A 26,992-nucleotide genomic window follows, 5' to 3' on the forward strand; every position below is an offset into this window, starting at 1 on the left:
ATGTGCTGCAGATTTTCTCTGTAATAGTTGTTATAGAAAGTAAAGACAGCCATGTTGGCTCCTTTGGAGATTACAAAGTTGCTTCTACCTCGTTCCTGTCATTGCCCTGCATGTCCACACTCCTGCAGTGTAAAGCTCTTCCCCCATTCGTACAGGTGTTGGCTTAATATTCGTCTTTATAGTGTGCTCCCCCAGTTTATGCAACAGATTGCATCTAGGATCATGACATCATATTATACAAGCGTGAACTTTCGTTTGGATCGCACTGATTAAATTCTCTCCAAGCAATGAAAATAAGGCACTTCCTGTTCTTTTTCAACTTTCACTGATTTTTCTTCTTTTCTTCTTCTTTCCTCTCTTTTTCTGATGCTCGGCTTTGTGAACTCTTTTTTTTCCCCCCTATCAATATTTCTTGCTTTCGCTATACCATCGCCCACTCACGCCTGCCACCGCCGCAGTGGTGGGTCGTCTCTCATCTCAGGGGCTGCTAAAAATAGAGGCAGAACGAGAGAGGCAGAGAGAGAGAGTCTTTGCTGCTTCAATGGTGAGGAAATAGTGAGCTGAAATGTCTGTGGTTCCACTGCCTGTTTAGCAAACTGAAGTCATGCCTCCCTCTGTTTGAACAGTGAGTATCAGAGGCTTGATCTGCCTCATCACTGTGATTTTCCACCTGTAGAGAAGGGAGGTGCTTACACCTGTCCAAGGTTTTGTTGTTGCTCGGGGTGGTTTTTCCTTCTTTTTTTTTTTATATCTGGCAGCCACTACGGCAGGAGACCAGACGTTATTCGGACAGTGTAATGTCCAAATGTCATCCTTTGATGCTATCAGTTCTGTAAATATGTGTTGTATAGGCTGTTTATAAATTCTATCAGAACATTCTAGAAATTCACAGACAGTTACTGAGAATGGAGAGGGAGAAAAAATGAGAATTAAGAACTAACAAAAGGGTATATTTCTAATAAAAAGGCTAAACAGGGGACCATAAATGGGGTGGTTGCTATCATATAGACCATGTGAGAAGATGTGTTTGCCAGGATGACGTCTTCATTCAGGCATCCTTGTTGATGAACTTTTGATTTTTCATTTCCGTTGTATTTATATAGCCCTTTAAATCACAACAGTCAGCTCAAGGCTGTTTATATTGTAGTGTAAAGACCCAACAATCACATCACCCCTTATGAGCAAGCACGTGGAGACAGTAGGAAGGAAAAACTCCCTTCTAACAGGAAGAAACCTCCAGCAAAACCAGGCTCAGGTTGGGGCAGGCATTTGCCATGACCGGTTGGGGGTGAGGAAAAGAAAACAGAAGGTTGGATCTTTTTCCAAAGTTGACATGCAATCTATTTTAGTGCCAGTCCTCCATCAGCTCGTGGCATGTTGTCCTCTTTGTCTCTTGCACCACCTTTAAATCTCCTCATCTTTAGTTCTTTTGGCCTCAGATAGCAATGTTTAATACCCAAGCTCAGCGAGGAACAGAATTTTCAGCTGTTTTGGCCAGCTGTCATCACTGAGGTTTGTACTGTGGAAAGCCTCTCAACAGAGCAGATTTGAATCTTTTTGCTGGCAGCTTTTCTTGATCATCCTTAGTATGTGGTCTTGAGGACCTGGTAGTAAAACTGACAGGTTGTGCTGCTAGATGGCACTGTTTATGTGATGGTATGCCACATCTGGCCCGATTCTGGTTTGGTGTATGTGGCCCAGGCTCATAGAAAACAGGTTTGGCCCAGATCCAGCATCAAGCTGGCACTTCTGACTGACTGGTGTCATGGCAGGGTGTATATCAACCAGCTGTGGGCCAGGTCTGGCAATGATGGCACTATTTATGTTCTTATTTTCCTATTTTAGTTAGAAGATCCAAATGTCATGTTGCAATACTATACTGCTATGCTAGCCAACGTTTCAGATGCAGGTTTGACAGGTTTGTGAGTTTACACTTTATCCAAAACCTAGTGAGGGTTTACTCACGTTTACCACCGGGTGGTTGTAGCTCAGGAGGTACAACAGGTCGCCTACTGAAGGTTAGTGGTTTGATCCCTGGCTCCTCCAGTCTGCATGTCAAGAGTGTGAATGTGTGTGAATGTAGTTAGGAAGCACTCAGTGTAGAGAACGTGTGTGATTGGGTGAATGTGGCATGTTGTATAGAGCATTTTGAGTAATCCGCGAGAGGCGAGGAGAGGAGAGTAATCCTGGTGCCTCTGTCAGTGCGCCCCAGGGTGGCTGTGGCTACAGTGTAGCTTGCCATCACCGGTGTGTGAGTGTGTGTGTGTGAATGGGTGGATGACTGGATGTGTAAAAGCACTTTGGGGTCCTTAGGGACTAGTAATGCACTATACAAATACAGGCCATTTTAGAAAAGCGCTATACACAGCAAAATCTCCAGTGTTAAATTAACACTAGAGAGTGTCGTGGGCGACCGTGGCTCAGGGGGTTGGGAATCGCATCTGTAACCGGAAGGTCGCCGGTTTGATCCCTGGGCTCTCTGTCCTGGTCGTTGTGTCCCTGGGCAAGACACTTTACCCTACTTGCCTACTGGTGTTGGCCAGAGGGGCCGATGGCGCGATATGGCAGCCTCGCTTCTGTCAGTCTGCCCCAGGGCAGCTGTGGCTACAACTGTAGCTTGCCTCCATCAGTGTGTGAGAGTGAATGAATAGTGGTATTGTAAAGCGCTTTGGGTGCCTTGAAAAGCGCTATATAAATCCAATCCATTAATATATGGGTCCACACCTCTGAGTGTTAAATACAACACTGTTGAGTGTTAAATTAACACTTTTGACAGTGTTATATGTTTAAAAGTAACCTAGTCAGTTTTGAAGATTAACAATGGCTAACACTGAGCAGTGCTGATTTTCTAACACTGGAAAATAACTCAAAATGTTAGAAATATTCCAGTGTTAGAAAATCAGCACTGCTCAGTGTTAGCCATTGTTAATCTTCAAAACTGACTAGGTTACTTTTAAACATATAACACCAGAGATGGGCAGTAACGCGTTACTTGTAACTTGTAACGCGTTACTGTAATCTGATTACTTTTTAAAAGTAACTAGTAAAGTAAGGGATTACTATTGCAAAAACGGTAATTAGATTACCGTTACTTTCCCGTAGGAACGCTGCGTTACTGCGTTACTAAAACCGTGATTTTTTTGCGAGAATGTCTCACGACAGTGACGTAAGCGAGTGCGCCGTTAGTGACAACAGCTGTGTGCAGATCAACAATGGATCACATATCGATTGTGGGAGAGAGTATGAGCGTGCAGCGTTTAAAGCGTGGAAGTACTGACCTTACTTTGAGTTTGATTCCATAAAAAGTGACAAAAACATTAGCGTCCATTGTGCGTGGGAAGAAAACTTCTTTTTACAGCGAAAAAAACCCCTAAACTTCCGAGCAAGCACCGAGTGCGCAACGACGTAATGGGAAACTCACAGAGAAAGTCGCGGATTCTTCAACTGACCACGGCACACCTGCACCAGGGTAAACCTCCGCCTACCGCAGTCCTGCTTTACAGGTGAAAATAGAGCAACAGGACCGCTGAGTCTTTGACTTTATTTATTTTCTGCTGTGTTTTACTTGCATCTATTTGAAAGACTGAGTGTAAACACAAAAAAAAATATTTTATGTGCTGGAATGTGCAGAAAATAGGTTTAAATGTTAAACTAATTTATTCAAGTCAGAGAATGTTGCATATAATTAAATTTTTGCTTGATGCATAAAGTTAAAAGATTAAAACTGATAAAACAAGTTAAAAAAAGGGACTTTTCCATTTGATTACATTTTGTATGATGGATTATGTAGAAAAAGTAGAATTGGGCTGAAAGATCTATCGCTTTATTACCTATTCAGGTTGTAAATCGTGTTTTTAAAAAGTAACTAAGTAACTAAGTAATTAATTACTTTTGAAAATAAGTAATCAGTAAAGTAACGGGATTACTCTTTTGGGGAAGTAATCAGTAATTAGTTACTGATTACTTTTTTCAAGTAACTTGACCAACACTGTATAACACATCAAACAGCCATCCTTTTTTGCGGTGTGTGGGCCATATGTAAGCACTTTCTGTGTCGCTATGTGGAAATGTGCTGTTTACTGGGGAGTGACTTCTGGCCACTGTACCATACAAGACTTAAGATTGTTGTCCAGTTGGATATTTTGAGATCAACTCACTGGATGGTGAACTCTAGGAAAAGTCTGAGGGCTTCCAAATTTCTCCTATTCACAGATGATGGAGACCACTGTGCTCGTTGATTCATATCATTGATTCTCTGATCTCTGAAGTTCAGTCGTTCTCAGTTAAGATCTCAGATCAGAGTACTTCTTCAGATGTTATTTATGCAGAATTGACCAGCTCATTTCAACAAGAAGAACCCACTAAGTGCTGGACAAATTAGATTAGGATGGCACACACAGACCTAAAGACGATGAGAGTCAGCAGCACCATCTGACAAAGCTAATTGCGTATAAGCATCCAATTTATGTGCGTCTCTCTTTTTAAGCCAAAATCAGAAAGAAGTTCAATGGGCTACAAGAATTTGCGATGCACTGAGTTATTGCATGACCTCATTTAGTTGAAGATTCAAGGTCAAGTTTGATTTCCTCCAACAGTGTGCCAAGGACAAGTGCTTTGGCATTTTGCCATTTCAAATAAATTGGCTCAAATGGTGAAAATTTCCTTTCTTTTTACCCTGTTGCACCTGTTTGCTGCATTATTCGCTAAGAAAGTTACTACTACGAACCCTGGTCTAACTGCAGTGTATGATTGATTCGAACACCTTTCCTTGACAAATTTAGACTTGACTGCCTGATTACAGGTATTTTTAGAGCCCAAACTACTAGTTCACAAGTGAATTCTGCTTACTTTTCTAAGTCAACCTGGAAGTCCTCAGTATGATAGAAAATCCCTGCTTTTCTAATTTGATTCCATGTATCAGCTAACAAAAAAACTCAAGTCTTTAGATCTGTTTCCAGGTCTGCAGTAATGAGACAGCAGTAATGGATCTCCAGGGACTGCCAGCACTGTTTGGCTGGTCTGGACACTGATGGGCATACATCATTAGCCCATGTTTTCACACTGCAAACAGTCATTAGGCGTGACAAACACACACAGTATATAGGGGTAACAAAAAGCTGCACACATGCGCACAGACATGTAAATATGATAAACACAGTGCTCATTGATTCTGGGATGTTGAAATGTCATTGCTGAAGTTGCAGAGGAGCTCTGTGGAATAGAGATGTGCTGGAAATCACGAGTGTGCCAGATTTAGTGCTTTGTATGTGTGTCTGCGTGTATATATATGGCTGTTCTTCATCGTATTGAGCAAATCTATACAAAAAGCCAGAAAGAGAGAGATGTGTTCAAATGAAACAGAACAACATTAGACGACAAGAATATATATATATATATATGTATGTATAGATACATAGATAGATATGTTGCAACGGCATATGGAGGATTGAAAATGAAATAAATAAAACAACAAAAAAGAAATAACCAAATGATTGTGCTAGTGTGTTAATAAGTTGACTTATTATGATTAATTATGGCTAGTGCAATTACTATGATGGTAAACTGACAACTGAAGACCAAAAAGATACTGTATATGAAATCTGAGCTCTTAAAGACATTTTTTGGATATAAATGTGGTCTTTCAGCAGTCTTCAGGGTGGACTGAGTAAATTCTGTTTCTTTAATTAATATCTGCAAAATGTATTGATGAGCTTTATAATTGGTTTAACTATTGCCTGCTGCTGTTTGGGATTGGTGCAGACAGCAGATTACAGACTATTTGAACATGCCGACGATATTTTACTGATTGTCAAACAAACTGAGACCTTCAGAAGACAGATCTTTATTATCTTTAAACTTTTAAATTAAGCATAATCACACTTTCTTTTTAGCTAGTAACTAGAAGCTTGACTGTTTTGAATGTCTCTGCCTATCATCCTTATACACAGGGGTGCACATAAGTGGTCCGCAGGTGCGCATTCACTGTCAAAATAATAGACGCGCACCAGATAAGAAGTTGCAGCATATAAAAGGCAAAAACAGTGCCTTTTATATGTACGCGAACGCACGTTGCTACTTCTTATCTGGTGCGCGTCTTTTATTTTGACAGCGAATGCGCACCTGCGGACCACTTATGTGCACCCCTGCTTATATACCTCTCTTTCATTTCTAATTTCTCTTACTTTTATTTGTCTCTATGCTAACAGCCAGAGGAGCTCACCAATGTTCTGGAGATCTGCAACATCGTCTTTACAAGCATGTTCTCCTTGGAGATGATCCTCAAGCTCACAGCTTTTGGCTCTTTCAACTACCTGAGAAACCCTTACAACGTCTTTGATGGAATCATTGTCATCATAAGGTACTAAAACACTGATTGCAGTTGTTACGTACAGCTTTTAAAGGTTACCCTTATGTGTGGACAGCCATAGATATGTCAGAGCTAAAGGTAATTTTAGAGTTTGAATGTCCTCAATAGCACAAGAAGACGGAAGTAGGCTTTGGAGAGTAAAAAAAACAGTTTCTAATATAGTAACTGATGTAATTTAGATATCGGCTTTTTTTTCATTTGCCAGACGATTCTGGAAAGAGAGCCTGCAGTTTAATTATTCATACTTTGTCAAATTGTCATGTGCTTTCTATCTTGTTCAAATGTACCACCTGTATGGATTTAGATGCCAAAGCGTCAGAAAGCAGCAAACAGATTTTGTCTTTTGTTTTGTGTGCCTGGAAGCTTCAGGTGAGTGGCAATGCCTTTGATCTGCTGGTGTTTTTTTCCCCCAATTCATCTGGTTAGGCGCCTTTGTGTGTGATCCCCATTATAACCCCGAGATCAAATACACATCAAAGCAACTAAAACTGAACAAGATCAAATGTGCAACCCATCACAGAAGATACATGGTGATTGAACATATCTGCATCTGTCTTCTTATCTCTTGCCCCGCTACCCATTTCCATCTCTTTTTCTATCTGAACGTCCTCAGCTATTTATACTGAGCTGCTATGCAAGGGTCCCTATTCGGTCTTTGTCAATTCAAAGCCAACGCTATTTTGATGTGCTGAGTGAGGCCTTTGAAAGCTACCAACCCGAGGAGACGTGTTTCTTTAAAGGCATATTTTTCACGAGAGAACAGCTCTCTGTTCACGTTAAATATCCGTCAGAATGAGAAAGAAAATAGACAGCAAAACTTCAGCCATCACGTTTTGTGAACTCATGTACAAATAAAAGCATTTAGAGCTTCACTTGCAATCTCAAGAACCCTGGTAACCTGCTAGTGGACAAATGAATTACTTGAAGATTAAAAAGTGACCACAAATTTAACATGGATCAGTTACTACACTTACTTGAGTTGATGGGAAAAGAAATGAGAAATTAGAATCAGTACTGATTCCCTTAAAGGTTAGGGACTTGAAGGTGTATAATAATGAAAATGAACACTTTTGGCCTTGTGCTGCAGCAATAATTATCTGCAATATTGCTTGAAAATGATCTTGAGCAATATTTCTCCAGTCTTTCAGAAGGTCTTCCAAAGTCTTCCTTCGGCCATTGGATTCAAGATTTTCAATTCATTGCATGTACAGGGTTTGCAGTTTCTCTCTCAGTCTAGTATAGAAAGAGATCATTATGAAAAGATAAAAGGGAATATAAAATAAATCAAGCCTATGTGCATTAGTGCAGTAGTGCAAATACAATAGCAAAGATGTGTTGTGTTGAGTCCTTGTGTGCGACCAGCTAAGATAAACCTCTTGAATGTGTTACATTCCAGTGCTAGTGTGTGTTGAAAATGGACGCTTTCTCATTGATTTTCAATGCAGTCCTTGTACTTGACTATTTTCAGAGGAATTTTGTTAAGGCACTTAACATTGACCTTTGAATCATGCTTTAAAATAAGGCACCTAATGCAAGTGATGAACCAGTGCTGTGTGTGCACACGATGGACTACAGAGCGAAGAAGCAGTTAGAAGTTGTTTTCTTAGGCATAAAATATGTTCACATTTAGTTCCCATGATCCAAAATGTTTCAGCCAGTTTTTTCTACTCTTGGCTGTGTGTGATGTCAGTGAGAGTGGATATTCATCATATGGTCATCTCAGGCAGGGCAGGTGTAGTTGCAGTTATAGCCACTGTTGAAACGTGTTTGCAAGAAATGAGCAAAATACAAAACAAAACAATTATTCTTCGTCCTCATAGACTCGCAGTAAAACATAAGTCTTATTAAAAATATTAATATTAAATATTAAAACAAAAGATTTGTTTATTTATATAATTAATTGAGGAAAATATGCTCTGTATGAACTGAATGTATCATGAAATTTAAACTTTTTATTGTAGTTATGTAATACAACCAAAATGTAAATGTTATTGTAGTTACGTGTAAAAGGGCATTTTTTCATTTATGCTTTATGTACATATGTAAGTGTTTTTTCTGTACATGCTATGTTAAAATGGACATTTAGCAGCATTTTGTGCTTCACCCCTCAGTGTGTGTGAGATTATCGGCCAGTCGGATGGTGGTTTGTCTGTTTTGAGGACCTTCAGGCTGCTGAGGGTGCTGAAACTGGTGAGGTTCATGCCAGCTCTCAGGAGACAGCTGGTGGTCCTGATGAAGACCATGGACAACGTGGCCACCTTCTGCATGTTACTAATGCTCTTCATCTTCATCTTTAGGTAAGGTGTACACACTGTGTGATCATAATAAAAGAAGAAGAATGTAAACGGCTCGTTTGATCCGTTTCTTTCAGCTGTGTTTTTAGTTGGTGTCAGGAACAGTACTGTGAGTCAGATCTCTGTTTCACCCTCTACTTTCATGGTGTGGCACGTATTGGCTTTAGATCTGCACAGCTGCTTACCAGCAACCATTGTAGCACAGACGGTCACAACATTCCACAGCAGCTATTAACCCTGGGTACAAAATAACAAGCAGACCCTTGATGATCTGGTTAGATTTTAACAAGCATACACTTAAGTGAGTAGAGCAACAAGGGCACATTTGTGATGCTCAAGCACTGCCACAGAACTGCTTTGAGAGTTAATAGGTCCTTTAGTGGGTGTTCAGTGTACACAGTATTTGTTGTCTTTATTTATATACTGTTTTCAGATTTGCATGCCACTCACATCCCTGTAATTTTGTTTTGTAATGTCTGAGGAAAATGACCCTGAGATCTCAGTGTGCTTTAAAAAAAATCCTCTGTGTGTCTGTTCAGACTCATACACAGGGTTAATGTAAAAGGAAGTCATTGTTAAATTAAATGTTATTTTACATACAGTGTTAAAAAAAAAGTAATTAGACAACTTCATTTTTCCATCGGTTAGATTTTTAACAGCTAAATTTAAAACTTTTCTCTGTAACGCCACATTTAATACCCATAATGGCAACGTGAATGCTTTTTTTCTTCAGAAATGTTACTAAATGAAACGTTTGAGACTGTTGGTGAATGTTTAGTTTGGTTCTTAACATTTTAAATGGTCGCTGGAGCGGATTAAATCTCATGTAGCCGTTCCCCAGCGTCCAACAGCACTCAGGCATTTACAGCCATTTAATTTATTTCAGCTCGGAAAGTCACACAGTACAAAACAAATGATGACACTTAAAAATAAATAAATAAAACTGAATTTACACAGTTAGGAACCTTTAGGGTACAGATACAGCTTAATTATCCAAAGCATCTTTGTGTGTGATTCTATAAAAGATGATTGTATTTGTATCATGCTTAAATGGATTTAACAAAGATCTGAATTTAATTATTAGTCAGGTATATCAGATGACCGAGTGTATGTTGTGTGGTATATTGTATTGCAGTATCCTTGGGATGCACATTTTTGGATGCAAATTCAGTCTTAAGACGGAGACCGGAGACACAGTACCAGACAGGAAGAACTTTGATTCCTTGCTGTGGGCCATTGTCACCGTTTTTCAGGTATTCAACATATCATAGCTTTGATTTATATGAGCACAACATGCCTCAAACTACAGGCATGCCTCAAACCTGACCCTGTCAGGTTAATTGTTAACCTGACAGGGTCAGGTTAACAATTACATGCCATCACTTTGTGATAATTCATCAGTTAACTGTGATAATCACATTGAAACAGTCACATCAACGTTTTAAATTCAGAGTACAGCCAGAACCTGATATGTTTAAAACAGAAACTCTGAAATGTTTCTACAAATAGTTACGTAGTTGCTGCCGGGAAGGAGTTTCTTGCTGTTGGCAAAGTTAGCAACCAGTTGAGTTGACACCGTCAAAGAGATGCAGTGGTGACTGACTAAAATTGGTTGCAAACGGGGATCCAGTGCAGTCACCTTGCAACCCAAAGTGGTCACCCATAGCTTAACCCTTTCATCCATGAGTTATGACAACCTGGATATTTTTATTCATCTTTAGGCATGAAAAAACCACAGGCATGATTTTTGAACTTCATTTTTTAAACATGTACTTTTCAAAGAGTTTTTTACACGTCCACTTAGGTGGACAACGCTGGCTGCCCAGTGGGTGGCAGGGTATGGAGTGACACATCAGTGTCCAATGTAGTGGTTTATGTGCAAGTATACCATCAATACTGACACAAATACAAGAAAACAGCCTTCAGTGGAATAGCTGTCCACTGTAGTGACCACTATGCGTAAGAGGGTTAAGGGTGCTGCATCCTCAACCTCTGGCCAACCAGCTGGTCACTGTAACTATTTCCAGTTGGTCAGTAAAAGTGAAAAAATTCTGTTTAACCAACCAGCCAAATTGTTTTATTGGTCACAAGGATGTTGCAGTTCTATTTTTACTCCAGCATGACTAGAGTCGTTTAGCGCTTAACAATCAGTAGGCCCTTTTTGTGTTACTAACCTCCTACGTCTGTCTATGCAAATCTCAAAGATTCTGACCCAGGAGGACTGGAACACAGTTTTGTACAATGGTATGGCAGCGACCTCACCGCTTGCTGCTCTGTACTTTGTGGCCCTCATGACATTTGGAAACTACGTCCTCTTCAACCTGCTGGTCGCCATCCTGGTTGAAGGCTTTCAGGCGGAGGTAAGGGGCATAGGTCAACCCGATGCTGACTGCTGCCACATTTCAAACTGCACAATGTAAGCTTGTTCATCTTTTAATTGTTACTCATCTAAAATTATTAATCCAATTCTGTGTTCATCAGTAGTGAAATATTTCTAATTATTATTGTTGTATTGGCCTCTAACAGCCACCAGAGAAACTCAATAAATGAACATGATTATGTCTGGCAATAATTTAACTAGTTTATAAGTCCAAATTATACCACGACTCAATGGAATAATCGTATAAATTGATGGAGGAGCACTTAGCTTACAGATATTTGAAAACATCCACCAAATAAGTGCCACATCTCTAATATCGTAAAAAGCACGGCCTCGTAAGCTGTTTGGCCGCCTGTGATTTAGATACATTTCCAAACTTTGGCACTTCTCTATCTAACTTGACCCGATGCTTGCACTCCCTGCACAGTGATCTCTTGCGTGGTCCACTGATATCAGTCTGTCTGTGTCTCTCAAACTGAAGAATTTAACCTTTGGCAAAGACCTTCACAGCTAAAATAAACCGAGCTGTTGCCCTCTGTTGATTTCCATAATCACTGAATTGAGCAGATTTACATGTTTACAGCATGTCTACACAGTCAACACTTCGACTGTTTTTCAGCCATCCATCTTATGGCATTTGACAAAATGGATTAAATTCTATTTAAATCAGACTGTCTGCACAGTCCACGTAATACATGTAATGTATTGCTTTCATTTGAACACAGCTCAAAATGTATTTTTGTGCTTTAAGTCTGTTTTTTTCCGTTTTATGCATACAGCTGCAATGACTGCGTATTGAGCTGCCAAAACTCGGGTGACCTACAATCTAATGTGCCTCAAGTGCAGTATGGATATTATGCTGCATCATCTTTTATCATTCCTGTTACATAATAAACTCAGCAGAGGGGCTTTGCATGCTAGCTTCTTTACATAGATGTGTAAAACCTCATACATACAAGTTGACTGTATTATCAGTCAGGCAAGGATAGACAAACGTTACACACATAATGTTCAGAGTATTTGCTCTGTGCACTAAATATGGTGACTTCTATCAACATTAAAGCCATCACATCCATAAAAAACGTATTTCCTGCAATACTTCTTCTGAATGTCAAACTGTTATCACAGTACAAGCAGGAACTGAAATGATGTTCAGTGGGGGAATCAAATATTTGACACGCTGATAAAGAAATAAACAATCTGTATTTTTTTGGTAGGTTAATTTTAATGGAAAGACACCAAATTTCAGTCAAAAATCCAGAAAATACACATTACATAAAAGTTTTACATTGATTTACACACCACTGAGTGAAATAAATCTTTGATCCAAAAGATGACTTAGCGCTTGATGGAGAAACCCTTGTTGGTAAGCAGAGGCGTATGATGTTTCTTATAGTTTTTCAAAAGATTTTTACACATCTCGGGAGAGTTTGTGTCCTTTTTGTTTTCTTGGGTGACTCTTGCAACTTGAAAATTCAGCTCCCAGATTTTCTGGGCTTCACAGATTTTCTGTAGGACTGATGTCTGGAGGCAATGCACCGACCTTAATGTTCTTCACCTTTGTTGCCTCGGTTGTATGTTTTGTGTTATCGTCATGTTGGAAGACCAATCGATGATCCATCTTCAGGATGGAAAAAAGCAGAGCAGAGGGAGGGAAGGAGGTTCTCATCCAAGACTTTATAGTACATGGCCCCATCAATTGGCCCCTCAATACGGTGAAGTTGTCCTGTATCTATACGGGCCCCAAGGCATAGTTTTCATCTCTGTGCTTGACTGTGGGGTAGGCCTTCTTTATGTCATTCTCAGCATTTTTCTTCCTCTGAAGATGGCGGGTCAAGTTTATGCCAAAGAGCTCAATCTTGCATCAAGCTCCAGGCTGAGGAAGGTTGATGGTCATTTTATATGTCTTCCATTTCTGACTAATCGTACCAGCAGCTGTCAGCTTCTCGCCAAGCTTCTTGCTGAAGGTCTTGTAGCTCACTCCAGCCTGGTGCAGCTCCACAATTTTGTCCCCGACGTCCTTTGACAGCTCTTTGGTCTTGCCCGTGGTGGAGGAGAGGCTAAAATGGAAGAAATTGACTCTGTGGACAGCTGTGCTTTATACACATAATAAGTTGAGATCAGGGGTGTCTATAATTCATTGATTAATGATTACTTGATTGTAATACGTGTGCCACATGGACACACAGCTAAAGAGGGAGCCAGAAGTATAAATAAAACTGAATTGAATTGAATGAGAATTCTGGCTTGGTTGTAGGGGATCAAATACGTATTTCACTCAGTGACAAATGTCTAGACATTTTGTTGATATTCTGTCTCTTTTCATTAAAACCAAACTACAGTGAAAATTTAGACTGTTCATTTGTTTGTAGGTGAGGTTTGAGAACATGAGGATCTAAATATAGTAAAAGAAATGAACAAAAATCAAGTTTAAAATCTGTTTTGTGCTGTAGAAAAAAAGAGTGATGATATATATTATAGTATTGGTCCTATGTAATAATAATTAAATACAGCAGAATTTCTGAAGCCATCCCTCTCAGTGGAAAACACTGCAAAAGTGATGCTGTCAATCTGCCCTCAGCTGTCAAACGATGTCAGATGATATCACTGGAAAATTGTAGTGTGGTTGAGTAACCCAGTTGAGTTTTCATACACAGATCAAAGCATTACCATATTCATGGCATGTAGCTATGATGTGTGAGTTGGGAGGGAAACATTGACACAAATCACGCGGCTCTTGATTGATCTTTCTGAAATGCCAAAACAAAACCCTGCCATCAGTCATTCAGTCTGTCTCTCTTCCTGCCTTTTATTCTCTCCTTTCTCTCGCTGTCGGCCTTTTCTCCTCCAGCTCGCTCCCCTTCCTCCACTCATCTGTTCTGGGTCTACAACTGCGACACACTAGGGATTATTGAGCCAATTTACTCCCTCAATGAAGACTGTAGGGGAAATCCCATTGGTCTTAACCAAGTCTGAGAGGGCTCCTGGAGTAGTGTGTCAGTACTTTGAGGGTTTTACAGACTTACAGAGGGGGGTCGATCTAAGATTGTCTGATAGTATGTTTAAATACGTCTGATAGCTGTTGTGAGGGAGCACTGTTTTGCCCCGGAGATTAAAGGCTGGCGTATGACAAAATCTGAAAAAAAAAAGTCTGTGACAAAAATCTTTTAGACCACGAGTCCTGTCTGATAGATTTTTTTTATCTACAGGGTGATGCAAATCGTTCATATTCAGACGATGATCACTCCTCCTCCAACTTTGACGAGAGTGAAAAACGTGACTCCATCAAGTTGTCTGGTAAGAGCGACATCCAAACTTTCTGATTACACTCAGCTGCCATGTTATTAGTACCACTCAGCTAAAAAAGGCCTGAAGTAAGATCGACATGCATGAGGTCAGAATGTTTGGTTTTGTTAAAAATGTTTATTTTTAAGGATTTAACGCTAATACCTCAATTCACATACTGCATCATTTATCTCAAAATGGAACAACGTGCTCGAGAATCTGCCTGCTCATCGAATTTTAGCTCTTTGTTTTTCACTGAGGCTTATCCAAAGGGAGGTTAAATGTGCTCGACTCAAACTAAGACGGAAGCATTTGCCAAAAGCTTAAAAACTTGTAAAATTGCAGAAAATAGCCTGTAGTCAACAAAGATGAATGGGCTCTGTCTATATCCAGCCTCACAGTAAAATTGTTGAAGCAGTACAGACTTCCTCAACAGATCCAACAAACAATGCAGTTCAGAGAGGATTAAATATGAGTTCAGAGGCTGGAGGATCGCTTCTATACCATCTGAGTGGGCTAAGTTTGCACAAAAGATCTGGTCTCTGCACTGCGGTGCAGACAAAAAGGGAAGCTTGTAGACTCCGTCTTCATAGATGGGAAAAATGCAAAATTAAAAATGCAAAATTAATAAAGTATACCTCTATCCTGTCTGAATAGATGCAATCCATCACAGAGGTATACTTTGTTTGGCTTCAGCCTGTTCATATGGGTACATCAAGTTTTCTAATGCATCTGTTTCCTGTTTGTCTCTCCCTGTCTGTCCACCCATCCAACCAGTTCATATGAATCCATATAACTCTTGAAAACTCTTAAGTTTATTAATACTCGAGAATAAAATGAGTATATTTTAAAAGACAATAGGTAATTATGAAAACTAAAATATCTAATAGGAGAAAGTATAGGTATTTTATGTTCAAAGGTCACTGCAACTCTTAGTGTGAAGTCCCAAGACACAAGTACAACTGACGTGGGCCCTTATTAAATGGTAAAGGCCCAAACAGACCTATCAGAGAGCAGAAACGTCAGGAGTGGCCAAATCAACAATCTGGTGTATTCTTAAAAAAAAGGAATGCAGCAACACAAAAAGACCTCTGAGACCAAAGAGAACAGCTAAAAGTGTACGATTGCAGAATTTTTATCTTTGGTTAAAAGCACCTTAAAAACATCAAGACAAGGCAAAGACACTCATTAAAAGTTCAGTGTACCACTGTCGTAGGCTCCAATGATTCATAAATGTCACTAAAGAGGGTTTATAAAAAGACATGAGATAGTTTTCCATCACAGGGAAACAAAAGCTCCAGAGCAGTGCTAACAACGTAGCCACGTCATCAACCACTAAAGACTATTTTTGTCATGGTCCTGGGTCCTTTTGGCCCAGCCGTTTAAGTTTCCTTTGTTTGTTGTCATTTTTTGCATTATGTTAAGGATTATCTTGGTTTCCTACATTATTCTGTCCACGTTTACATGGTTGTATGAGTTCTTGTGCCATCTTGTTTTCCCCAGCCTGTCATGTCTGCCTCTCTCCCTCGTGCTCCTCATGTTCTCTCTCCCTCTCCAGTGTACGTCTCTTTGTACTTCCTGTTTTACTTTGATAGTCTCCGTCTGTGTCCGTCATGTTGTGTTGCTCTTCCTCAGTCTCATTATTATCATTATTCGTGTCAGCTGTGTTCCCTGTGTGCTCCTACGGTCCTCGCAGTTCCGTGTCGCATCGTCCCTCGTGGTTGTGTGGAATTCTCTGTGTGTTTCTCGAGTGTTTAGCTAACTAGTTTTTCCCAGTTTAGTTTTGTATTGTTTGTTTCCCCTTCTGTAAATAAAGACGTTTTTGAGTTACATCCCATTTCCATGAGTCTGCTTCTGGGTCCTCTCCTGCCTGCACACAGCCATTTTCATGACAATTTTGCTTTGGGATCACAGCAGACAGGAGACCTGGCTAAATGTGCAGGTGCCAGTAGATAGCTAATCAGTAGAATTTACCACACTTGTGTTCAGACTTGGCCTTCATTTTTAACCCAGCTGTGCACCTGCAAATTGAATATGAATATGCCTCCAAAACCACCCCTATATCACCCATAACCAACTTAAGAGTGTTGACAGTATAAGGTTTCTAACTTATTTAGGACAGGGTTGGAGCACAAATTAGAGCCTATTTGTAACATCTGCTATTATCCCCAGCAGTTTATAAAGAGATCAAATTAATATTGAGCAGAACTAAGTTGAGCATGTTGGTTACAGCCGTCACAGTAATACCAGTGTCTCATGTTGCCGTTTCTTTATTATTTTGTTTTTGTTATGTGTCTCCATCCCTGGAGGTTTTCAAATGGAAATTTAGTAAATGTAAGGCACCCAGAGACAGCTTGAAAAGAAATGTGTCGGCTATGAGAAAAGAATTGCAGTCTTATGACTGAATCCCAGAAATCAACTGAAATTGGACTAAGTATATGAGAATAGCTTCTCATGTCTTAGCAGTCAGGCATTAAACTATGACTGAGGGAAGTTTGGATTGCTATCACAACACTTTTAACCCATCTGTTATTTTCCATTCTAGACCCGAGGATCTGCACCCTGACACCAAACGGCCACCTGGAGCTGGGTGCCCTTTCAGCACCCAGGGGATCCTACTCCTCGGAGAGGCGGAGCTTCACCATGGATTCTAGAAAGAGCAGCGTTATGAGCCTGGGCAAGAGCAGCCTGGAGAGACGCTCCCTCTCCCTGGTACTTTATCACACTGTCATACTTCAGACGGTCGTGCACACACGTAAACACAACTTCTCAGCCTATTCTCAACAAATCATGTGTACTTTATGGTTTACGTTGCCTCCGAGCACTTTTCAACCATTCCTGTTATGACTCTATGAGCTGTTTGCGGCTTTATACAATGATAAATATGTTTTCCTCTTTAGCAGAACGCCTTGGTTTCAAGTTTATATTTAGCGTCGACGATGTCTGTTTACAGATTTTAAACTGGCCCAAAATATGCAATCCATCACAGTGAATGTGTAGTTCAATTCATTTGAAATGTATTTCATTATGTCAGGTTACGGACACAGATGCTTGTAATGAATGTTAAAATACTGACTATAATATAATATAATATAATATAATATAATATAATATAATATAGTATAATATAATATAGTATAATATAATATAATATAATATAGTATAATATAATATAGTATAATATAATATAATATAATATAATATAATATAATATGATATAATAATACTGAGATGTCTCGGTTCACCCTGTATAATGACTTTATTCTATGTATGTATATGTCTGGATGAACCTTATTTCCTCCTTAACAGGTGGACCAAGGTGAATGAAACTTTGACTGACCGTCATCATTCATTCAGCGATTAATAGCATTTGCATGTTTTTAAAAAGATTATTATAAATTCCGCTTCCCTTCATTTTCATAGATCTAATGTTCAGTATTTCATTACCATGTGCTATTGATGTTAGGCTCTCTGTTTTCATCTCTTTCACGTGTCATGTTTAGCATGAGTCACCCATCTGTAAGTATGATGCACATGTTAACACTCCACTCGCCGCTAGTACGCTGTAACCCACCCCTTTAAGGAGATCATCCCTTGACCGTGGATGCTATTTTTAGATTGATCTTGAAGTCCTTTTCTGAGCACTTCAAGGATCAAGGATGAATGATCTTAATTATCCCTGAGGGGCAATTTGTTGTACGGTCAGCAGAAACCACAAAAGCATCAAGCCAACAATAAAAACATAATAATTATACCACTAAGAACACACTAAATAAGACTTCCAGAATAAAATATCACCATTAAAAACAATTATTTATTTAAAAGAATAATGGCAGCTGACCCAAATGAGACCCGACCTGCAGGCTAGCAAGCAGCTTGAACTACTTGGATGAGGGTTGGCTGGGAGTGACTGGGCCTAACCTTACACAAGAGAGGGAGGTCATTCAGGGTCACATCTTCCAGTCCGTTCTTGGTTTTGAGGTTTAGTGACTTGTACCGCCTGACCAACCAGAATCTAAAAAATGAGAATAAAAAAAACTCAGAGGTTCTGCCGACATAACAACCACGAAGCTCGCAATAAAAGTACATGTGTTGGTCAGCTTTTCTTTAGACAGCATCCACCTGAAGCTCAAAAGTGGAAAGGTGTTTACTCTGCTGTACAAACGCCATCTCTTTAGTTTCTGATGCATTCGTGTCCAAGAAGGACAGCTTACCCACTCTGTGAAATCCCCCACCGCAGGGTCATCACTACTCGGAAGAGACGCAGTGCCTGTTTTGTCTGCAAACTTAACAAATATGGCCCACCGTGTATTGGATTTGACCTCTTTTGGTAAAGAGCAAGAAAATAAAAAGAGGCAAAAGAACTCTAGTGTGTCAAAATACCAACTCTTGAACTTTAATTTCATTTTTGGAAGTTGAAAGGATCTAAATCTGGCCACGAGGGCACATGATGAACGATGTCAGTGTGCTGTTAGCAGGGGCCGCACGCCATAGCTGGGCTCATTTTTTTGGCCAAATGTTGATCCTCAAATGACTGAGCACAACAGGAGAACTCAGTACTGAGTGCTTGAATGTTGAAAAGGTATTAGGAGCAATAACCTTTCTAACAGGTCACAGTTAGGGCTGGATCAGGTGAACCTTAGTCATGCTGCTTCCCATGATTACACTGAGCACTTCCTGTCTTTTGCAGCACTAGTTTTGTCCTGTTTATTTTTCCACGGTGTCTCTGTGTTCTCTTTTTGTTTTTTCTCATCCCTTTCCCCCTCACCACCCGAGCAGCCTCAGGAGAGACAATATAAAGTGCCTCGAGAAAACCGCTGCTGTGAATTGGCTCTATATCGATAAAATTGAACTGAATTGAAATGAATTGAATTCACTGTGCACAACCCCTTGAAAGTCAATAAACCAGTGTGCATGCTTCTTGCACTCTTGACCTGATGTATCTGAAGCACCAATAGTAATAGCATCCATGCTGCAAGCAGACTTTATGACCACACCTCATGCAGTAGGCACATTCTTGCAAATCTTATTATATGGCATCTTAGAATTTCATAGCACTCTTTTGCTATTTATTTATGGGTGACATTTATGTGTGAAAAAAGCTTGCAATTAAGGCTAATAAATGACAATTTATTTGCACCATCCTGTAAACATTCAGTAATATATATATATAGTATACAAAAATCCACAGCAGGAATTCCCCTATTGTTGTGTCCACTGAACCAGAACTGAAGAAAAACTGAAACAGTTCTACAAGGGCTGGCTCGGCATACAGTTGCCATGGTAACTTCTATTAATTGACTGTTCCCTTCTTCTGTTCATCCGCAGAGAAACTGTGGGAGAAAGAAGGGAAAAAAGGCGACAGGGAGAAGTAGAGGGGAGGAAAAAAAGACGGAGCAGAGAGAGAGAGATGGTGATGGAGACAAACAGGAAGGATGATTCAGTAATAAAAAAAAAAGGGCAGTGAAAACATGTGAGATGAAAGTCTGTGGTTTAGCAACCGCAAAGGTTACGATGTTAAACACGGTGGGTGTGCGAGATCCACTTCACTGTGAAGTCTCCTCCTCTTCTCTCACAGCACTCCAGGTTTATTGATATCAGTAGGCACCGGTTACATCACTCAACTAATAAGCGTTCGAGAGAGCTGTGTATAAATGTTGTGTTTTTGGTTGAAGTTTTGTCAGGAACCACTTTTTATCTATTTTTTTCCCCCACGAAATGACACTCAGACTATGAGATGATGTGTTTGTCGGCTGTGATGGAAATTCATCACTCTAACGTTGTATATTGCTAGAAAAGAATGAGCCTCAACACAAACGTTCCTGTAGAGTGTTTGCATGTTGTTTAACTGTGCAGTAGATGTGTGTAATCTAATGTGTGTGATATAAATGTATCGTTCATGTGGTTATTTGTTTGCTTTGATGACAACTATCTATAGCCAGTGACCTTTAGATCAGATTTACAGAAAGTTGTAACTGCTACAATATGCTTGCAAGTGAAGGCAGCAGCTGGTGTCTGTCACTCGCCGTTCTTCTTGGGCGATCTGCAGTGCAGCTCTGTGTGGACTCAAGTGTTACTTAACATTTAGCTTTCATGCTTCGCTACAGTTTATTTAGAGGACGATGCATAGATTCTCTGGCTCGGGTTTTGATTGGCAACATGTACATTTCCGAGGGTAAAACATATAATTAGAACCATCAGGCTCAGAGGATTAGACATGCGGAAACAAAAAGAACTGTTGGTGTTCCTTTAAGTGGAACTGGCACTCTGGGGTTTGTATATTAAAGTAGATGACAACCTGCAGTGCACTGCAATCTTATTTTTAAAAAGCTCAATTTATACTTCGTTTGTTCAGCTGTTTTATATTTGTTGTTTAATTTGTGGATAATTGACATACACTAACAGCCGCGCTCTTGTTTCCGTTCCATTTTCCTTTTAACCAATGTTTTAGTGACATTAGTCTCTGGCTGGAATACTGTAAGTGCCGAAAAAGTCATTGCAGAAAGAAAGTCGATCGCTCTAGAGGTGATACAATCATCCATTGAATTAAAAATATTAAATTCTAGGAGTGAACAATTTTTTTAGGACTTAGTTTTTATTTGTCATTGCTAATTTTGGGGTGTTTGGGTCTTTGACACCTCACTGAGAGACATTCAGTGGATCAGAAACTTCTCTGAAATGCTGCGTTTCTCTTTTAGCGCCACGGTCGCAGTTCCAACTACCACAACTGGGGGCGTCCGTTCCCTCCGCAGTCTGGATGGAGTCGCAGGTACACAGTTAAATTCAGTTGCAACCACTGATTCCAGCTGTTGTCTTAATGAACTTCCAGAACCATTAAGCTGTAATTACCTCCTTGGAAACATCAGACCTTTGATGTTATTTTATTTTCCTATTAGCTTCGAGTCTAAATGCTTAGCACATAAAACTTTATAAAACAGTATTGATCGCCTTCTGTTGATACAGTTCTACTGACATTTTACAAGCCGTTCATGAATATGTATGACCTTTTAATTGTACCTTTAATCACTTGTGCTCTGCAGGTCTAGCTCAAACAGCCTAGGTCGAAGGAGCTATGGGTTCAGCGGATTACCTCCAGTGGGAGGCAGCCTCCGCTTGCACAGCACCCGCTCGCCCCACTCCTACACCTTTGCGCCAGAGCAGGAGTCCCTTCTTTCCCACCCAGCCCACTCCCATCATCCTCTGCCCCCTCATCATCCACCTCCGCCCCCATTTTTCCTCTCCAGGCATTTTGCTGCAAGGAGAGATCGGCGGGCTCTTTCCCTCGAACTCCCTGAATTGTTTCGGGCAGGTGGACAGCCGCCAGGCCTTCCTCCCATCCACCCAGACGCTGGCAAAAGGAGTGGGTCTGGAGCGGGGGGCTCCATTACAGGAGGGTCTGTGGCCGGCAGCGGTTTAGGAGTGGATCACCGGGACTGTAATGGCAAGGCACCAGGTCCCCACACTCAGCTTATGGTTGAGGTTTTCCCTCAAGTCAATGCACGCAAGGACAGAACAGACCTTGATGAAGAAACAGACTATGTAAGTGGTTTACTACCAGCTCTCTGAAGCGCAGTGGTTCATTTACTGTGATCGATTTTCAATGATAAGCAGCAGGTCCTTGTTATAGCTGTATTGATAAACAGGAATAACCATAGAAACTCCCTTAATTCTTCTTTATCTCATTATTACTCAGAAATCCAGGCATTAAGGAAGACGCATGGTTGTTGGTGAAGGAAAGATCTAGCTAAATAGCAAACTGTAGACTGTAATGATATGAGGTGACTATAGTAACTTTTTTCCAACTTCTGCTCCAGTATTTATACTATTGTCATGTTAGTGGATGGGTCAAGTTCAGAAACCCTAGCAACAGCAGCTCATGGTGCTGAACCCATCATTAGCAGTTTAACCATCTAACTTCAACGTTTGCTGCTTAGTTCACACAAACTTTAAGATAATATGGTGCCACTTTAGTTTGGTAATGCTATAGGTGGTGCAGAAGGTGTCAGGTAGAGATGAGAAACGAAGGAGTCGAGAATGTGTTTGTTGTTGTTGTTTCTGCAGTGAAATAAGAGAGGGCCTTCGGGGCTTTGCTCAGTCATGCTGCTTGTGGTCGATAAATAGAGATTCTTTATATAAATAGAGGTTTTCCCAAAATGCCCTGATTATACTGAAAACCAAAACAAGACATAAATCATCATTATTTTAGGATTTGGTGCAGGAATTTGTGGCAGCAGTGACTTTGCACTTACTGTTACTTTGTCTACAAACACACTGAAGCCATCTTAGAGAATAGTAATTCATGTATTCTACTTTGGTTGATATTAATAATATTAATAATAATAATAATAATGATGGATTGCATTTATATAGCACTATTCCTGATAGAATAAGGCATATATTCTGACCAGAAAAGTATCAATATTCTAATAATTCAGAGAAATCAATGCTAATTCCTCTTCTGTATTTTCCCTCCTCTCCAATGAAGAGTTTGTGCTTCCGTATCCAGAAGATGATGGAGGTGTATAAGCCAGACTGGTGTGAAACCAGAGAGGAGTGGTCAGTCTACATGTTCTCCCCTCAGAATAAGTGAGTGCAACACAGATTTAGGTGCAAATTCAAATCTAATGACAGGGTTGTTTGCATGTGCTGCCAAACCAGAGTCGGTCACGCAGATCGAACGCTGTCCTGATGACGTGTTTTTTTCAGCTTTTTATATTTAAACTGAGAAAAGAAATCTTCCCGAATGAACTTCTTTAAATGACTGTAGAATTCAAAACATTCTGTATGTGGGCTTTGAAATGTACAACAAATGCAACCTTTTAGCGAGAGACATACAAAGAGACAAGCATGTCTCTTAATGTGCTAATACTTGTAATTGTTTGCTCTGGCAAAGTGGTTTTACCAAGGCTCTATGGAGACAAAGAGGGTGTGGGGAAAAAGGCTCATCAAGCAAGACCAATGGCCCTGAAAAATAAACGTCTGCGAATGTTTTCAGCTCTAGCTGGATAATGTAGAAGAACAACAAGATGCATAGCCAGAGTGTTGTTTCCACAGAGAAAACTCCTGGTTTCACAAATAGCTTGTTAAAGTGATGTCACTGTGTTATTCTCCTCCTAAAGCATTTTTTTTCTGAAGACAGAGCGGTAGTCTGGGCTGTGTTTTCCGTCAGAATTCAATTCATTGCCGGTAGAAACTTCCCTGAAAGCAACATGAAAGAAAAATCACTCAGTCTTTCGTTCGCTCACTCACTCGATTCCCTGCGTGCTGATAGCCACTTAAGGGAAGCCGGGCCCCAGGGCTGTGTTTTGGCATCCTGGCAGGTGCCATCTGTCAAGCAAAGGCTGTGTGTATGTGTGTGAGGATGGCGTCAGACCGTATCGCCGGTAAAGTCTTGTTGCTTGGTTGTACATGTGTTTGGATGACTTTGCATATGTCCGTGTGGGCGCGTGTAAGCGTGTGTATGTGTGTGAGTGCACATGTTTTGTCAAGATCATTTGTGTTCACTCTAACAAGCAATAGAGGCAAACATACTGAAGGAGAAAGAAACCAACATTAAAAGTTGTGTCTCGGGTAGGGTAAGTGCTTACGCCAACACAGCCGCTGGTGATGATCAATATCGGGGGGACAGAGTTGCCAGATTTGAATCAATAGATAAAGAGACAGAGTTGCCAGGTCTTGAGGAAAAGCATTCAGATTAGCACATCGATCCCATCAGAGCCTGCAGATGACGTGAGATTGGGTGCGTGAGGGCTTCACTCTGGACCCGCATGTTTTCTTTACTGGTTCTATAGCTGACAGTTTGACCACCCGGCACCCTTCCTGTAACTTTTTTGGAGCAAACACACAAATGTGCAGTGCAAGTCCCCTGAATACTGGTCAGGCTATTTAAACAACTGCTAGTACTCAAGATACTGAAGATATAACAAGGGAAGAGTAAACAAGTGAACTAGTGCTAATAACTACTATAAAGTCTGGTAACTCCTGGTATTGTCCCCCAGATCATGAGGCCAAACATTTTTTTACGTTGTTCTTCATTCTAGTTTCATTCACGCTAATATATCTACATAAAAAATAACCTACACTGGTTAATAAGATCCGTAGTAGTTGGAAGGAACTTTGCAGCTTTTTATGAGGGTTAAGATGTTGACCAATGAAAAAAAACCCAGATGATTTCAATGTGATGAAATTGCGTTATGGATGAGTTCTCTTGCTAGATTTGCATCACATGAAATACTGCAAAAAGATAAAATTGTGTTTTCTTTCACTCATAAAATAATTTCCTTTGGGATTTCTTATATGTGACATATGTTAACAAAGGAACACAAACTATTGGAGAAAATCTGTTACCTTTTCCCGTTTACATATCTTTTATGTTCTGTCATGTCAATTTTGCTTTCCTTTTGTTAGGTTCAGACTGCTCTGCCAATCTGTTATTGCCCATAAACTCTTTGACTACGTGGTGCTGGCCTTCATATTCCTCAATTGCATCACAGTGGCTCTGGAGAGGCCAAAGATTCTTCAAGGTAGCCTGGTAAGAGGAATCGCTTTGAATTCATGGTGGATATTTCCAAATACTGCTACTCAACATGTACTAAACAGAGCAAGAAGCATGCTGTGTATGTGTGTGTCTGTAGATTTATATGTACACGTGGGTGTTTCATTTTAATGGAGAGCGATAGATCAACCAAATTTGCAGAAAAAGATACTTTACATAGAAATTCTAAAATGATTTGCATGTCATTGAGTGAAAGAAGTAAACAAAACATGACTTGTGCTTGGTGGAGAGACATTGTTAGCAAGCACAGCAGTAACACATTTCTTGTAGTTGGTCACCAGATTTGCACGCATCTCAGGATGGCCCACTCCTCTTTACAGAACTCTCTAAATTATTTAGGTTTTTGACCTTAACGTGCCACTTCTTTATTGCTGGGGTGGTGTGTTTTAGGTCATGCTGGAAGACCTATCTACAATCTGGCATTAATGTTGTGGCTGAGAGCAGCCAGTTCTCATCCAGGATTTTATGGCATTTGGACCCTCGGTGCAGTGAAGTCATTTTGTACCCTTATCAGAAAAACAGGCCCAAAGCATAATGATTCCTCCTCCGTGCTTCACCATAGGGATGTGTAACTTTATGTAGTGTGGGGCTTTTTATCATTTTTTGGTGATATTCTGTCTTTCTCCATTGAAATGAAACAGTCATAAAAATGAGAGACTGCTCGCTTACAAAGAGCAAATGAACGCACAAATAAAGCAGGGGAATTGTTACCATCCAGGTAAAAGTACCTTTCACTCCTTCGTTGACAACAAGCAGTTAAATATAGAAAAATCAGTATCAGAATCCCACTTACTTTAAGTTCTTACTGCATTCTGGCCTCAAGCCACTTCCTGTAATTAAGCAACACTGAATTATTGAACAGTGAGCCCTTTGCAAGGAAAGTGATCAAGTGAAATGAAAACTTTCGAATTAAAGCACAGCAACTCTTACTTGTTTGGCATTTCATTTTGATGGAATTTTAACAAAACCCTGACTAATGCGATCAGTGACAAACATTGATTCGCTCGTGTCCTTCTTAAAAGCTTCTCACTCAAGCCAAAGTCATCATTTCTGAAACGGCTTTTTCTGGCTTTAATCTGCCACCTCTGCTTGTCTCTCTTAATCATTCTCTTCTTTTCTAATAAATCAAACAGTTTCTCCTTGATTTTTTTGTGCCCCTTTTGTTACAGGAAAGACTGTTTCTTACCATTTCCAACTACATCTTTACTGCCATCTTCGTTGGGGAGATGACTCTCAAGGTAAAACCCCTTTTGCTCTTTTTTCTTGCTCTTTTATGCCTTCCTTACATATCTCGGTTTCCTTCTTTGACATCCTATCCAGTCTCTCCTCTTTTTTTCAGTCCATCTCTATTATTCTGCTTGTCTTTCCCTCTTCCTGAAATCTTCTCGTCTCCTTTCTCACCAAAATGATTCGTCTTTCATCTCATTTCCATGCTACTGTCCACGTTGTATTCTTTTTTAAAACATTTGTCTCATCCTGTGGATTCTTTCTTCTACTGTTGTCTTTAAAAATCAATCTTTACCTTCCTTTCCTACTTCTTTCTGCAACCTACGTATTAATCAGTTGCACATGCCCCATTAGCGATGCACATCCAGATAATGAAGTTAGTTAGAAGGCTATCACTCTTAAGCTATCCTTTAGCTGCTCCTGGCCTTCCAATCCACCAGTGCACATACGCATTATCTTTTTAATCCACTGATCTGCTGTCCAGAAGACATCATCCATTATTGAGGCCCATGTGTCTTCAGGCCTTTTCCACAATGGTAGAAATCCTGTAGTGATTTATTTATTACCAGGGATAATGAGGGCATGTGCAGCACAATGATGTGGAGATCATCTCATTGCTGTAGCAGCGCAGAGTTCACATGTGCACATTTATGCAGCTGCCCCAGATTGAGCTGCATTCGCTGTTATGTATCGTACATCTTCAAGTTTTTTTCTTTCTTTTTTTAACTTCCATTCCTTCATTCAAATCTCCGCTCTTCAGTTTCTTTATCTTCTGTGCGACATTCATTTGATTAATTTCAAATTCAGGGCCTTCCTTTGTAATTTAATTAGTTTAGCTTTATTTTTGTCTTTCCATGTGCTGCTTATTTGCACTCTCAAATGTG

The 26,992-nt window shown here is 40.1% G+C and overlaps 1 protein-coding gene across 2 annotated transcripts in view; it reads left to right on the forward strand.

Annotated features, from left to right (window-relative positions):
* LOC113024643 (voltage-dependent T-type calcium channel subunit alpha-1I-like) overlaps positions 1-26,992 on the forward strand; it is a 159,396-nt gene that overhangs the window by 66,069 nt on the left and 66,335 nt on the right. For both annotated transcript variants that reach the window (XM_026171859.2, XM_026171860.2), the window contains 11 exons: positions 6,207-6,358; positions 8,479-8,664; positions 9,797-9,914; positions 10,866-11,021; positions 14,251-14,338; positions 16,872-17,038; positions 21,025-21,095; positions 21,367-21,865; positions 22,812-22,912; positions 24,734-24,857; positions 26,051-26,119. In XM_026171859.2, the coding sequence (XP_026027644.2) occupies positions 6,207-6,358; positions 8,479-8,664; positions 9,797-9,914; positions 10,866-11,021; positions 14,251-14,338; positions 16,872-17,038; positions 21,025-21,095; positions 21,367-21,865; positions 22,812-22,912; positions 24,734-24,857; positions 26,051-26,119 (1,731 nt within the window). The remainder of the gene's footprint in view (positions 1-6,206; positions 6,359-8,478; positions 8,665-9,796; positions 9,915-10,865; positions 11,022-14,250; positions 14,339-16,871; positions 17,039-21,024; positions 21,096-21,366; positions 21,866-22,811; positions 22,913-24,733; positions 24,858-26,050; positions 26,120-26,992) is intronic.

This window comes from Astatotilapia calliptera, chromosome 6 (assembly GCF_964374335.1).
Source record: "Astatotilapia calliptera chromosome 6, fAstCal68.1, whole genome shotgun sequence".
Classification (NCBI taxonomy): Eukaryota; Metazoa; Chordata; class Actinopteri; order Cichliformes; family Cichlidae; genus Astatotilapia; species Astatotilapia calliptera.